General features: G+C 55.1%; 1 protein-coding gene across 6 annotated transcripts in view; it reads left to right on the top strand.

Moving 5' to 3' along the window:
- Positions 1-1,601: 1,601 nt before the first annotated feature.
- The window catches only part of RIMBP2 (RIMS binding protein 2), a 90,430-nt gene continuing 76,915 nt past the window's right edge, over positions 1,602-15,116 (top strand). For 3 of the 6 annotated variants that reach the window (XM_059139650.1, XM_059139653.1, XM_059139651.1), the window contains exons 1-3: positions 1,602-1,718; positions 4,639-4,728; positions 13,972-14,094. In XM_059139650.1, coding sequence (XP_058995633.1) covers positions 1,701-1,718; positions 4,639-4,728; positions 13,972-14,094 — 231 coding nt within the window. In that variant the 5' untranslated portion in view covers positions 1,602-1,700. The remainder of the gene's footprint in view (positions 1,719-4,638; positions 4,729-13,971; positions 14,095-15,116) is intronic. The other 3 variants (XM_059139654.1, XM_059139657.1, XM_059139656.1) reach the window with 2 other exon arrangements.

Raw genomic sequence — 15,116 nt, 5'->3', positions numbered from 1 at the left:
ATCTGAATCTGGGGGCACAGAGTTCAGTCCTTCGTGGGTGGCCAAGGCAACAGAGGAGGTAAGCACAAGTGGGCAAACTTATCTTTGGTGACCCTATATCTTCTTTCTCTCCTCACACACAGGGAGTGCACCCCCACCCCATCCTGACTACACCTAGCACCCCCTGACCTCACCCCACAGATCTTTTATTCTCATCAGATCTGAATTTTTTTTTTCTTAACAAAATGCCCAATTTATAAGCTAACTCAACCTGTAGACATATCTGTTATGGGAAGGAGTGCACAGTGTATGTTTTATCTGAATTAAGAGCCAATATTTAAAAACAGGGATGTTTCAGATAGAAACCCAGACTTCCAGCTCCCCAAAAGCAGGACCAGCTGGGTTCCCTTCCCACTGGCTGGAGCCGGGTTGCCATTGGCCTCTTTAGATGGGCAAGAGCATTTCCAATCACTGCATTTCTTATCACTCTAGAATATCCTTGTTTTTGGGCCAGCCTACCCTGTTATGTTGCCTGCTTACTCCCTGGGGTGTTCGAATTTATATGCTTGGGTCCTTCTCTTTCTCTCTTATCGTTATCAGAATTTATTCTTTCCCCCCATATTTTTGCTTAAGAGGAGATAAAAAAGTGAAATAAGCCTATTCCAGGTTAATGCATTAGTGGATATTAACAGATCAAAACACTCAGTGTAACTGGCTCTTCCTGCAGTTGCCATTTGAGGGAGGTTCTAGGGGTACAGGGTCCCAGTGGTCCTCAGATCAGATCCCAGAGCTCTGGTCAGGCCTGCTGGAGCTGGCGCTAACTTCTGTGTATTCCTCTAAGAAGTGGAGTGGAGACCTTTGCTCCTCTTCCCTTGTGTGCTTGAAGATAGTCGGATTTAGCATCTTGGTTCTTCCAGGGCAGGCCCTGTCTCACCATGCACCTCCCGTTTGGTAAACCCGAAACCCTCTGACTCTGTTTGACTTCACACACTTAAAGGGCGTAAGGCTCCACCTGTTCCCATGGCGATGCTCAAACCCTCCCGAGGAAAGCAAATCCGCGATATCCCTGCAGAAGCAAGCAAACACACTGGTGCTGGCTGTGCTCTCTTCACGCCGCTATTTCAGGTCAGGAGCGCAGAGCTAGGGGGTGATTTCATGCAGTGGTGTTGGGAAAGTTCTTCGTTATCTCCGTCCTGGTGATGCATGAGTCACCAGATCCTCGTCTTCAGGCCGTGGGTGTGTGTCGTCAAACTCAGATCCCGGCTCTCAGATGCGGTCCCAAGTCACCAGTGCTGCACCTGCACAGCCAGGGACGGCAGTGGGGGCATGACTCATGCCGTGGCACGGAATGTGGCACATGTGCACCTGGCGTCCGAGGGACCGGTGTGGCTGGCCGCTCACCCTGGGCTGTGGAAAGCCTTGCTACTCCGACAAGAGTGTCATATCATGTCACATCCACCCTGTCCTCCTCCTTCCTCTCCTGAGAATTGTCATAGCCAGTGCCACCCGCGCCTGCTGGGAGACTCATTTTGTCGTGTTGCGACCACAAGCCCACATCTTTTGGGGGCCTGCCGGTCTCAAGCATGCGACCAATACACAAGGTGATCTGTATTTTGCTTGGTGGCATTTCTTTGGTGGTGCAGATTAATTCAGAAAGGAGCCCTTTAATTGGAGCAGGGACGGCGTCCCCGGGTGGGCAGCTCTGGTCCTGCACGGTGTCAATGATGAGAGCTTCCAGGGTAAGTCTTCTCACTTCTCAGCATCTTAATAGGATCAGAAGCATGAACAGCAGGCATTTTCAGAATCTTCCCCTAAATTCTGCATATACATGCATGTCAGGGCGGCCTCGGGCCCATTATGACAAGGGGTACCGTTGGCAGTGACTGTAGTATGCAGGACAAGACCACAGGACCACCCCTTCCCCCACAGCAATCGGCCCCATTGCCCCCGCCCCCAGCCACCTCTAGGCTTTCTCAGGGGGTAAACAGCAAGTGTGGATAAAGCGAGGTGTCCATAAAGTGGGCAGTGAGTCCCAGTCTTTGCAGGCTCACACTGGTACCTTCTCTCTCTTCCTCGGGCCTTTGCTGGGTGTTTCTGTCAGTGAACGGGCTTCTTTCGGCATCATTACCCGAAGCGCTTTGGCACCTAGCTTGGGTATTTTGTGATAATTTCAGTGTAGGTTGGAGGATTGTTTCGGGATGGTTTTGTTTATAGCAGCTGCCTTTGTGCGGTTGGCTTTTCTAGGGGAGTGGGGGAGGGGCAGTAAACTAAGTGGTACCCGAAGTGCCCGTTCATGCTTGGACCGATGTGGAGAAATGCCGTCCTCCAGACAGGGGGGTGGTTCTTTTCCTCGGCGTGGGGACACCATGGATCGGTGCTTCCTGGAGAGGATTTAGGTCCTGAGCTTGTTTTCTTGGGAAGATTGATTTCATCAGGGTAAGCTGCTGCCCTCGAGTCACTGAGAAGGAATATAAACAAAACAAGTGGACGAACCATTTCTATAGCCCCCAGATAACTGGGTGAGAGGGCCAGCACCATTCCCCTTCCCGATGTCCCTTTCCTGCAGCCCACTCTCCTAGATGCGATGCAGAGAGAGATGTCGTTTGGTGGTGGTACGTGGGAGATGGGGAGATGTAGGCAAATGTGGTATCTGCGCTAGGGAAGGGATACCCATTTGAGCCAAGATCGTGTGCTCAGGGTTGTGTGAGAATTACTGCATGGCGTCTCCATGCCTCCCAGTCGGGTAGTAGGCACTTCTACATCCTTAGATCTCAGAAAGTGTGGAAGTGTCAGACAGCCTACTCGAGACCACGCAGGTTGCAAGGGGAAGACTAGAGGCTATAGTTCAGCTGTTTGACCTCAGAATCCATACTCCAACCCCTAGGACCCCTGAGTGTCTCCTCTGATCCTCTGAGATATGGCTGTGTTTGTTGACTGCCGGGAATCAGAAGTCTCCAAGGTCAAGGCTCTGTTGTTTCACTGAGTACACTGACTCCCTTTTAGATCACCAGTGTTACGGAGAATATCTCCCAAGGAGGCAGTGTAATGGACAGATGATCAAGCTCATTCCTGTAGGTGGAGGAATCATGGTTCCCGGAGCAAAATACCACTAGTATGGTGTGTGGCCAAGGCATGTGGCTGTTGCTTCCTTGTGTTTTATCACCATGGAAATGAGGCAGGTGCCAAAGAGTGGAGGAGCTCCTGCTGATGGTGGTGGAGTGGAAGAGATGTTGACCAAAATGGGACCTGGGAATAGCCAGAAGGAGCCTCCTTCCTGGGGGAAAGTGTCTGAATCCACAGGACTCTGCCCCTCTCCTGTTGAGAGGGTGAATGGAACAAAAAACCAGAGCGCTCAAGGTGTGAAAAAGGAGAGCCGCCAGATGAGTTCAAGCCCCGAGGGAGTGACCTGAAGGATGGGGTAACAGAGAAATGGCAGGCCTGACTGCTGGAGGCTGAGGCGTCGCCAGACACCTCCTGCTGTGGCCATTCCTTGTCTCTGTTGCCTCCTTCTTGTTCCTTTTGGATGGATGGCCTCCCTTCTTTCCCCTTTGGGAGAACCCTCAGTGTACTTATTGAAGTCATTTTCAGATTGCTTTATTATTTTTATTTCCTCTGGGTTAAATGCATCCTGATTATTGATTTTATTGGATCTGTTTAGTACTGTGAGGTGTTTTTTTTATTCTTTTTTAAAAAATTGTTTTGGAATTTCTATTTTCAGACTATTCTTTAATGGGGAGTTTTACCCCCAGCTTCTCTTTCTGTGCTCAGTCCCACACACCCTGACTGACCTCCTTGCAGTGACTACACCACACCCTGAATGTCCCTAGTCTTGAATTAGGTTTTATTACCGGTAGCTCACAGCTCCCACACTAGGTGATATTAGGGCATAACCCAGAGCAGACACCGAGCCAGGCGGCTGCTCCCTCTGCTCCCCCAGGTGCATTACCTCACAGAAGCTCAAACTCTGGGCAGACATCGGTTACTTTCAGCTTTCTTCTCTGGCTGGGGACTGGGCCAGCCTCAGGTCAGGCACTGAGCTCTGCTCGGATCTCTTGCCTCATGTGGGAACTCTGTGTCCCACATATACTAGAAAACCAACCCAATCAAGCCTGGACTCCCAATTCTGTGTCTGTGTCTGGGTGGAGAATCTGGAGGGTCCCAGAGTCCTGCTTGCCACCAGGGCTCTAGCCATTCCTCATCCTCAGAGATTTTAACCTCATTTTTGAGCAGGACAAACCCTTCAAAATTTTCTCTAGCATTTGTTATGGGGATGTGTTTGGAGGAGTGTTTGTGAGGAAAGGGTCAGGTCAGAGCTTGACTTAACAAGATTGCCTTGTTGGGATACAGACATTTAAAGCAGGTAAGCTCACCACATGTTGGGGTTGATTTGTTTGCTGGGAACCTCACGATGTACTTAATACGTATTATTTCACTGTGTCCTTGTAACATCATTGTGGAGCACTGCTACTCTCATCCTATAGACAGGACACTCACGGCTCAGACGGAACACAGCAGCTGGCCCCACATCACACGCTAACACACTACAGCATCACCCCCAAACCGGGGCCTACCTCCCAAATCGGAGCTCTTAGCCACCAGGCCCTGCCACATCCCTGAATCAAAGGGGTCGTCTCACAAAGCTCTTTTCTTCCATCCTAGGAAAATGAACTGAAGGATGCCGCCCAGCGGCAGCACCGCCTGAGACCGCATGATGCCGGCCTTCCCGCAAGGGCATGGCAGCCTGACAAGGTAAGGGGGGAGAGAGTGGGGGCAGCGTGGCAGGGAGGGGTCGGGGCCAGAGGACATCACACAATGTCACCCAGTGAGTAGGTGGCCAGCTCCTCGGTCACCCCTCCTCTGTTCCTTCACGTGACGCCCGCACAAAGCACTCAGTGGTGTTGCAGTCAATGTCCACTGGTGATCTCCACCTGGAAGTCTGTTGGGATCATGTCTTCAACAACAAGGCCAGAGCAGACCCTTTGGTGTCCCCCATTCCAGGCCTTCTCATTCCGGTCCTCCCCCAGCTTTTATCAGCCCTGGTCCGTGGCAGTGCCATCCACCCAGCTCCCCGGGGCAAGGTGCTGGGAGCCATCTGGATTCTTCTCTGACCTCACACCTGCATCAGGCTCGTCCACCAACAAGCCACATCAGACCTCCCCTCCTCATCGTCTCCATCTCTGTCACAGCCTCCAGGCCACCACCTTCTCCTGCCTCGAGGCCGAAAACATCGCCTAACTGGCCCACCTCCGTGGCGTCCTTAGTGGTAGGGCCAGCTGACAAAGCTCCTTGGAGCAGCCTTCCAACGCCTCCCATAAACGAGAGTGTCGCGCCTCCCCCTGGCTCCAACGTGTTCAACCTGACCTGCCCGTTCGCCATTGACTTGTGAGGTTCTGGCCAGTCTGACGTTTTTGTCGCTCAGTCCACCCAGCTTGACTCAGCACTCAGGAAGTTCCTCTGCTTAGAATCCTACCTTCTCACCGTCATAGACCTGCCGCCTTCTGGGCACGCATTCCGAAGGGTCACCTTCTCGGCAAGGCTGTCCATGGCTGCATGCCCTGTGCCCGTCCCTCACTCCTCCTCTGGTCTCCGCGACCTCACTGGTTTCGTCTTCTTGTATCTCTGATCACATAGTCTATCACGCATCTGTAATTATGTGTCCGTCTCCCTGCTGTGAGAATGCCGGCTCCCAGGGAGCAGAAACCTTTGCTGTCGTATTCCTCCGTGTATCCCCGGCTGCCGTAACAGCCCGCGTCGTCGGTGTTCCGAGAGGACCGGTGGATGACTGACTGACTGTAGACTGTCGTCGGTGCTCTGGGAGGACCGGTGGATGACTGACCGGCAGACTGTGCTTGCTCATTCCACAGCCAGCCGCGCGAACGCATACCTCAGCGAGTTCTAACACCGAGTTCTAACAGTTCCCCCCAATGGGAACTTTCTTGATTTGACACTTACTTTTCTGCCTTCCGGTTGGCCAATTTTTTAAAAAAATATGTGCTTTTCAGAAAATAACAAGGGTTAGTAAGCATGGGGAGACATTAGAACCCTTGTGCATTGTTGATGGGAAGGGAAATATGGGGCAGCTGCCGTAGAAGACAGGATGGCGGCTCCTTAAGAAATTAAAAGTAGAGCGACCGTATGCTCCAGTCCTTCTGCTTCCGGGTGGATACCCAAAGGAATGGCAAGGAAGGCCTGGGAGAGAAATCAGTACACCAGCGTCCCAAGAAGCGTTGCTCACACTGGCCAGAAGGCAGAAGCTGCCCAAGTATCCTTCAGCGGCTAAACGGAGAAAGAGACCGTGGTCATTATTTATAATGAAATACTCCCCAGCCTTCAAAAGATGGACATTCTGATACCTGCAATCACGTGGATGAACCTTGGGGATGCTATGCTTGGGGACACAAGCCAGTCCCAGAAGACAGATGCTGTGTGCTTCCACTCAGGTCCCTAGAGATCCAGGGACCTAGATCCTCAGAGACAGAGAGTGGAGCAGTAGGAGCCACGGGCGGGGAAGGGAGAGCTCGCGTGTCGTGGGGACAGAGGCTCAGTTTGGGAAGGACAAAGAGAACCCCGGAGATGGATGGAGGCAACGGTGGCACAGCAGTGTGACTGTCTTGTGCCGCCAAGCTCTATGTTTTAAACTGGCCTGGAGGGTTCGATTTTAGGTGATATGTATTCACACTGTTTTTTAAGAGCTGTGTGCTCAGTGCGTCTCAGCCTCGGTGTAGCCCCTCCCCCTCTCTCCCACCAGCCCCCAGTCTCTCTGCGTTCTTTCTTCCCAGATCTGCTCTTGGGAGGGGCTCTGATAAACTCAGTCCCACAGAAGCACGAATGCCTCAGGAGGCTTAGCGACTCCCTCTGCCCGGGACTATTTTTGCTTAAGCAGGAACAGAAACGTGAAGTCGTGCTGGTATTTCAGGCAGCAGGTGCAGGCTGAGAATAGGGCTGGTGGGAGGTGGCTGCAGGGCCCGTTGAACCTGGGACTGTTTTCTCTCTTCTGCTCGCCCCATGTGCACTTCTGTCCCCGCCCAGGCAGGCCTTCTGGGCCTGGAGTGGTGGTCGCAGCTTGGCGAAGGCACCGAGATAGAGGAGAAGCAGGGGAGACGGTCCTGCCTAGGGGCGTCCAGCGTGGTCGCTGCTGGTCGGCAAAGGGTTAGAGTTGGAGCCCTTGGGCATCACCGCCCCGTGAGCTTTCCTCTCCTGCACATGCTGCGTGGCTGTGCCCACAGGCAGCCTGGCTCCCGGAGGACCCTCACAAAACCCAACCTGTTTTCACTGAAGGCCCGAGACGTCTTCCTATGCTGCCTCTCCGCCTTGGCCTTTTATTTTATTTTTATTTTATTTTAAAGATTTTATTTATTTATTGGACAGACAGAGATCACAAGTAGGCAGAGAGGCAGGCAGAGAGAGAGGAGAAAGCAGGCTCCCCGCTGAGCAGAGAGCCTGAGGCGGGGCTTGATCCCAGGACCTGAGATCATGACCAGAGCCGAAGGCAGAGGCTTTAACCCACGGAGCCACCCGGGCACCCCCCGCCTTGGCCTTTTAAACAAGGCTGTGAGCCCAGCCATGAGCTTCTATGCCTTTCCGCTCTGCAGAGGTGTGTGAGGGCGCCCGGTGACTCACCCGCACGGACGGGAATAGCAGGGCTTTCGGGAGAAGGCAGGGAGACTCAGCCGTGGGCTCTGCCCGGCCCCGCCTTGCACTCCGCGGGCTCAGCATTGCCGCCCGGTGCCTGGGCTGGCTGCGGGAAAGAGAGAGAGGTGGGGGCGGGCATGGGAGGGGTTGGGGTTGGGGGGAGGAGATAGGGTTGGGGGGGGGGGACAGGGCGGGGAGAGGGAAGGCGTGAGAAACAGCAGTTCTCACCAGACTGTCCCGGGGTGGGTATGTGTGTCCCGGGGGTCACGAGGGGAGGCAAAGGGGCCGGGATGGTTCGTGCTGCTGAATTAAGTATTGAACTGCTCAGCACCAGATTTGTGGGGGTGGGGGAGCTGTCCCTACAGAAACACAGGGAACCCTCCTGGTTCTCAGGGTGGGGTCTAGAAATTGCCAGTGCCCTCAGCTGAGTTTGGCTTGGGATTATAATCTGCTTCTTAGGGAACCCAATGAAGAAAGGGGTACTAATGACCCGGGCTCATAATTATGGAAGCAGACAGATGCGTATTCTCTGTCTTCCCTGAAGCTTGCCCAGAAACAATTGCCGCTTAAGGGTAAAGTCCGATGTGGGCTTCCGTGGAATACTGGGTCGAGTTCCTCGGGACAGGCCCCCCTGTGCAAGGAAACAAATGAGCTGGAGACCCAGGACACCACGCAGAGCAGCAGTTTGATGCCCTTCCGACTGGCAAACCCCACTGTTGACTCATGTCAAAAAAGTCATTCAGGTGTCCCATTTGCCTGGGTCCAGAGGGGCCTGCGAGGCTGTCCCTGAATAGGGCAGCTGTTCCTGTGGTAGCTGGGAGGTTGGGGCACCTTCTCGGGGAGCGATCGCTGCCAGATGGCTCGGGCTGCTTTTCCACCTGCTGCCCCTGTGGCCGCCACCAGCAGAAATGGGAGGAGCGGCTGGATGGGGAGCCCCAGGCTTCACGTGCTGCTGGGTCTGCGTGTGGCCAGAGGGTCCCAGGACAATAGGAAAACCCGGTGGTGCCTTGAGTCCTGCAACCAGGTGGCAAAATCCGTGACCTGTGACCCATCACCTGTGACCCTTGCCTGCTTTCTGGACAGAAATGTGCATGTGGCTGGAACTCTGGGTCCGGTCCTGAGTCCCGGGTGTGGAAGGCGATCGTCCCGCTCATCAGCTGATCTCCCTCTTTCTCCACGGGGAGGAGATGGCAGGCGTTCATAGGGACAACACCCGTGCAGGCATCTGGGGTCTGTCGGGCGAGGGCCCCTGGCTGGAAGGAGCGGACCCAGGCCCAGGGCTCACGCCTCTGTGCCATCTGCCCTTCCTCAATACAAAATCTTCTCTGAGCGAACGCAGCTTTCCATTGCTTGGGAGCAAAGGAGGCATCGTCTGGGCCCCTGACTTTGACCATCTAGGAACTTCTCCTATTTCCTGTGTTTTTTATGAGTCATAGTTTATATGTCTTAGTGAAAACCTCTTTATGTCTTTTTTGCTCTCCTGAGACTTCTTTCTCCATCCCTGGCTCGGTTCCCAGAGGATGTTCTAGTCCAAGTGCTGGCTGGCAGGGGTAGGGCTGGTCCCCTCCTCCTGCCCACTCCCACCCCCCAGGAGCACTTTCTGCTGCTGGAAGGGACCGGCTTTGAGCCCTGGCAGTGGCAGCAGGGCCCAGGGAACCGCTAAGCCCCTGGGCCTCTCCACCGAGTCTCCCGGTGCCCTCAGGGCTGGGACGGCCCCTGGCAGTGAGGGAAGGCTGAGTGCCGGGTGAGGGGCCCCTCTGGGCTTCTCACTTGGAGCTGTCTGCTTCTAGGAGGGATCGGCTGCTACCAAACCAGAAAGAACAGCTTCTCTGGGTTGGCTGTTTGGGATTCTTTCCAGCTGCACATAGCAGGGACCTGAGCTCGGTGGCCTGAACACTTGGGGGCGTTACTGTTCTCCGGCAGCAGGATGTCCTGAGCCGGGGATGGGGCCGTGGCTCCTGCCCGCCACCCCTCCCCCCGCCCCCACCCACAGCCATCCTGCTTGGGCCATGACTAGTGTGGATTCTTTTTAGGATTTTATTTTATTAGAGAGAGCGAGTATAAGCAGGGGGAGGGGAGGCAGAGGAGAAGCAGACTCCCCACGGAGCAGGGAGTCCAACACAGGGCTCGATCCCAGGACCCCGGGATCCTGACCCGAACAGATGCGCCACCGAATGAGCCACCCAGGTGCCCCGCGCCATGACTGTTGTGATCTCCAGGACAGCGTGGCTGGTCCACCCCTGTGTCCTCACTGTTATTACAAGAAGAGGAAGAGACAAGGCTTTCTCAGGAAGGGTTGTGTTTTGGAAGGGCGGCTGCCTTCAGAGATTTCGGCTCCATGTCACCCGGAGTCTCCACCTGGGTCACCAGGCTGCCTGGCCTCAAGGGTCCTGAGGCCTAAGTGTGGGCAGGCTGCCTCCCTTGAGGAAAAGAAGCCATCTGCTCACCTTCTCCAGCTTCTGGAAATGCCCACAGACCTCGGCTCGTGGGCCTTCCTGACCCAAAGCCAACAGAACCACATCTTCAAAAATCGGCCTTTTCTGAGCCTGAGCCTCCTGTCTTCCTCCTGTGAGGACCCTCATGATCCCACTGGCTCCACTGGGACCGTCTAGGACAAGGCCCTTGACTCAGTCATCGTGGCAGAGTCCCTTCGCTGGTTCTGGGACATGGGCGTGGACATCTCCGCGGAGTCATAACTCAGTCCACCTCAATCCCCAGTCAGCCCCTTCGCTCACCTCCCCTCCCTGCCAACACACCTTCTGTCCATCCTCGGAAAGACCAGACGAATGACCTGACTCACTCTGATAAACATACAGGGGATGCTATGGTGAATTTTTGGTCAGAGAAATCCCAAAATCCTGGGGGGAGATGAGGTCTGTTAAATGCCAAGAACTCCTGGACCATTCCTAGTTGTCCATCCGTCCCTACCTTTTCTCCCTCACCGTCCTCCGCTCCCCTTCAAAGCACTGACTTCAAGACCAATACAACATGGGTTTTCCCCCCAATATTATCCCTTTCTGTTATGTTACTGCAGGGACCTGCAGTGCTTCTAGGTACCAAAGCACAGCGTTTTGGTCTCCATGTGGGCTGTGCTGGGGTTTCGGGCACCCACGGCTGTGCTAATCGTCCTGTGTGACGTTCCTGAGGGAGAGTGGGCCCAGCGCCTGCCAGGGGGTGCCAGACACACACGGGCAGGTCGGGGTGGTCCCTGCCGGACCCCTGCCCCACGCAGTGCCCCTGGGCATGTGATCTCTGGCTGTCTTGTGCTCTTGGAGAAGTTTAACACCGGAATGCTTATGTTGTCCTGCTCGGGGAGCCCGAATCCCATGTCGGCTACTGGACAACGCAAGAGTCTGACTCTGCTTCTTGGAAAAACCTTACTCCTGTGGACTTTGCTTCTCTGCTGCTGGAGGATGGTTGTCTTTCTAGATTGAACCCAACAGAGTCCCAGGAGGAAATAGTGGGCCCCTTCCAGCAGGGTGGTGGCAGGGGTGGCCGTGGCTGGGGGGGCTGCGGGGAGAGGGTGAGAGGGAGAGGCTGTCCAAGTGCACCTGTGGCTGGCGGGGAGGGGAGGACAGTATGTCGGGGTCCCCAGGGCCAGACAGGTGCCATGATTCGCTGGGAAGACTCTTGAGGCCCCGTGCCCAACCCCGTTCATGGCTGCGACCCATCAGGGAAGGACAGGAAGTAAGGCCGCCGAGGGACGGGAAGATACTGGGGCCGGCCTCCAGCCTCCGGAGCTTCCCGTCGGAGGGACGAGCTCAGTTCCGGCAGCACCAGGCATCACCGCATGCACGAAGGGTTGTCCCAGGAAGCCCAGCAGAGCCCCAGTGCCTGGGGTGTGACGGCAGTCGTACTGTCCTGGGCACGCCCCAAATCCCAAAGCCTCCCCGAAGGAGAGCAGGCACGCGGCGGAAACCTCATGCTTTGCACAAAGAGTCTGGACACAGGTAGGCTGTCGCATCAGTTGGGGAACCGGGAATAGGAATTGGACTGTGACCCAAAGTACCAGCCGCCCGCCACCGGCCAGCTCTGCCAGCAGGACCGTTCCGAGGACGGCACCTTCGGGCCTGCCGAGAGAGTGCTTCTGTGCACAGACCACCCCAGCAGTCTGCTGGCAAGGGCGCCAACACCAACCTGCCTCTCCTCCCTCCCCTGCTTTCCTGCCGGTGCCTCCCGCCGGCCAAACCTCATCAAGAAGCACGTGGTCTGGGAGACTGGCCTCCTGAGGCCTGGAACCCCACAGGCGGGGGTGGACGGTAGACCAAGAGGGACCAGCAAAATCCATCTGGCTGGGAACACAGCTGCCTTGCATGTGCCCGTCCTCCCCCGGTGTCTTTCCATTCCTGGAGCAGTGACTGCACCGGGCTCTCTTCCAGGCTCCGGTGACAGAGAACTGGGTCACAGGGACAAGTCCTGTCCAACTGGGACTTCGACTCTAATGAGGAGCAACCGCAGGGAAATGTAAACAGCTACACAGATAGTGAGATATTCCGGACAGTGAGAAAGGCCTGTGGGAAATAAAGCACGGCCAAGCAGCGAGGGCACTGGGAGCCAACAAGTGGAAAGGGTTTGTCACCTGGAGTGTGGCGAGACAGCCTGTTTGAGGAAGTGGCATAAATGAGGAGAAGGAGCCAGACCTGCCAGGATTGGTGGCAGGGTTTGGGGTGCATAGGTATTTGGTGTGGTGCAGACAGCATGTGCAAAGGCCCTGTGGCAGGGATGAGTTTGGCTTGTTTATGAGATAAAGGAAGGACCAGTGCAGCCTGAGTAAGAGGGATACAGGGACAGCAAGTCAGATGGGACAGCTGGAGGACCGGAGGCTACAGAGGTATGCAGGAGTCTGGACCCAGTTCTAATTTCCGTGGCAGCCACTAGAGGTTTCCATCAGAGGGAGACAAGCCCTCATTTACATTGGGGCGCACGGTGACTGCTGCGGGAGGCTGGCTGTGGAGCCCTGGATGTTCCTCTTGATGAGTTAGAACATGAGACATGATGGCTTCCAGCGAGCCCATGCCCCTAGTGTTTGGGTTCAAGTGTGAGCTCCAATAGATCATGACTTTTTCACCTATAGCATTTGAATTTTTTTTCCACACTCGCTGCCTAATGTTTCATGCTGGAGCAGAATGGCATTTAAATACTTCTGTGAGTCAGAGCTCTCTCTGAGCTCTTAATGACAACCTCCCTGCCACCCCGTGCCATTTAGGAGCACCAAGTGGGGGCTGTCCTTTGCTCCGGTGCCACGGAAGCTGTCAGGTTGAACTCGGACTCTGGACACAGAGGACTGGGAACAGAAAGGGCCTCTTTTGGAGCTGACAAATATGACCCATGGCAGTCTGTGATTGAAGCCATAATTCATGCCGTAACATCCAGGGAGGAGGGAAAGAAATTAAAAGCTTGTGGTTGGGATCAAATATGCCGTGCAGAGAAAACGAATGGGGAAGGAACCGAGGTATCGTCCCTCATCGGTCACATGTCCTCACTGCTTTCAGAGAAGCTGCAGGGGAGAGATGGAGAATTAGTGGTGCCTCCCACCTGAGTTCAAAACCTGGTCCTGGGAGCTGTGGGCTGGGGTTATTAGAACATCCATCATCCTAAAGCACATGGAGTCTTGTTGCCATGTATTCCACGTTTAAGACAAAAGTGAAATTTTTAGGCAAAGAAATTAGTATCCTGGACAATTTGGGTATCACTCATGTGTGTTAGGGTTCTCTGTTCAAAGAACACACAAAATGGTTCAGAGTGGTGTGAGCAAACAAAGAGAATTTATTGGCCTGCATGACTGGCCAGTTACCTTCAAGCACAGCTTGATCTAGGTGCTCAAATTATGTCCGCAGGATCCTGCTTCTCCCTCTGTGTCTCTTGATTCTATGTCCATTGTGTTGGCTCTGTTCTCAGTCAGATGACCTCCTCATGATGGCTCCAGCTCCAGCCTTATGTCCTCAACTTTCCTAGTCCAGTGGACAAAAGAGGGAGAGAGTCTTCCCACGCTTCTCTACCAGTCCAATGTCTCATTCTGCGTGGATGCAGCTGGGGCTTGGGTCCCTCCCCACCAACCACTATATCCAGGGCATGGGATTGTGCTGATTGGCCAGGCCCGGGTCACAGTCCCCTTCCCGAGCCAGTCTCTGTCGCTGTGAGTGGGGAGGCAGGGGGAGGAGGGATGCTGGGTGCTGACTGTCCACGCACATCCATCCGGGCAGGACAGGACCCACCGCGGCATCCACAATCCAGGACAAGGGAGGGAAGGATTCCCCAAAATCCGGAGGAGGAAGTGGTCGATGCCAGCTGGGGCCAGACTTGCGTGCTACTCTGTGCGTGCCATCAGCAGCCCCCTCTGTCTGCCCTTGCTTCCCGTAGGTGAGAGCGGAACATGCCTGCCTCTGCCACGCACTCGCTGTAGTGATCAGAGAACGCGACTTGGCTGTGAAGGAGAAGCATCAGCTCCAAGCCAAGCTGGAGAACCTAGAACAGGTCCTCAAGGTAGGACGCGGGCACCCCGGTTTCTTCAGGGCTGGAGCAGGACAAGGGGCTGCGGGACCACAGAGCAGAGAGGGCTTGAGGCTCTGATGCCATCGCCCAGATTTAGGGTCCTCGGGGCTGTCTGCACCATGAGGATGGTATCAAAACGATAAATACCAAAATCCAGTTGTTTCCGGAAGCCGTCCTGTGGAGCTGTTCATGCGTTCCCATTTCTTAGGATGCTAAATGCAGCTGAGTGAGAGCTGGCGGGCGGTGCTTGGAGTGGGAACAGGTGTCCCATTGAGGACCTGGGGTGTCTCCGGGGGCTTCTCATACCTGGTGAATTTTAAACTGTTCCTCACCTTTGTTAGAGAAGAGCTAAGTCAGAAGGTTGCAGGGAGGCCCTTCCGGCATTTCCAGGAACTGGGCTCCCCATCGATATTTAATGGGGGGCGGGGGGTTGACTGGCTGCTGATGGAATGGAGTCCGCTGAATGAATTCTCAGTGAGGAAACCTTGTTTTACATGGAGGAGACTGAATGGTCACCTCTGGTCCCGTAGTGTGGTACCAACAGTGAGTGCAGCAGCCACAGCCCTCCGTCATCAGGGACCGTCCTCCCCTTGCGGGAAACTGTGGGTTCTCAGAGGGACGCAGACCTGTGGCTGGTGGGCACTGGAGTGAGATGGGAATGCGGGGCGACCGCTTTGCTTTGGGGCGATGGAATGTTCTGGAATTTGTGTGATGATTACATACCCTTGTAGATCACTGAACCCCGGGCTCTGCCTGTGCCCCCTGCGATCTCCTCGAAGCAGGGCCCAGGCTGGACCTGAACGCCCTGCTGCCCCCCGTTTGCTCTGGATTTAGAATAGCACAGACAGTGATGAGGTCTGACCACGCGGTCATGCGTTTCCGCAGCACACAGACGACCGTCTGAGCTCCCTGGAGGCGCGGAGCGTGGCCGTCCCACCCTGCTGTCCGAGCTCGGGACGACGTGGGTGTTGTGGTGCATGGGTGGTGGGACCAGCCCGGTCAAGGGAGGCGGC

Source organism: Mustela lutreola, chromosome 11, assembly GCF_030435805.1.
Source record: "Mustela lutreola isolate mMusLut2 chromosome 11, mMusLut2.pri, whole genome shotgun sequence".
Classification (NCBI taxonomy): Eukaryota; Metazoa; Chordata; class Mammalia; order Carnivora; family Mustelidae; genus Mustela; species Mustela lutreola.
This window is presented reverse-complemented; position numbering and strand designations above follow the sequence as displayed.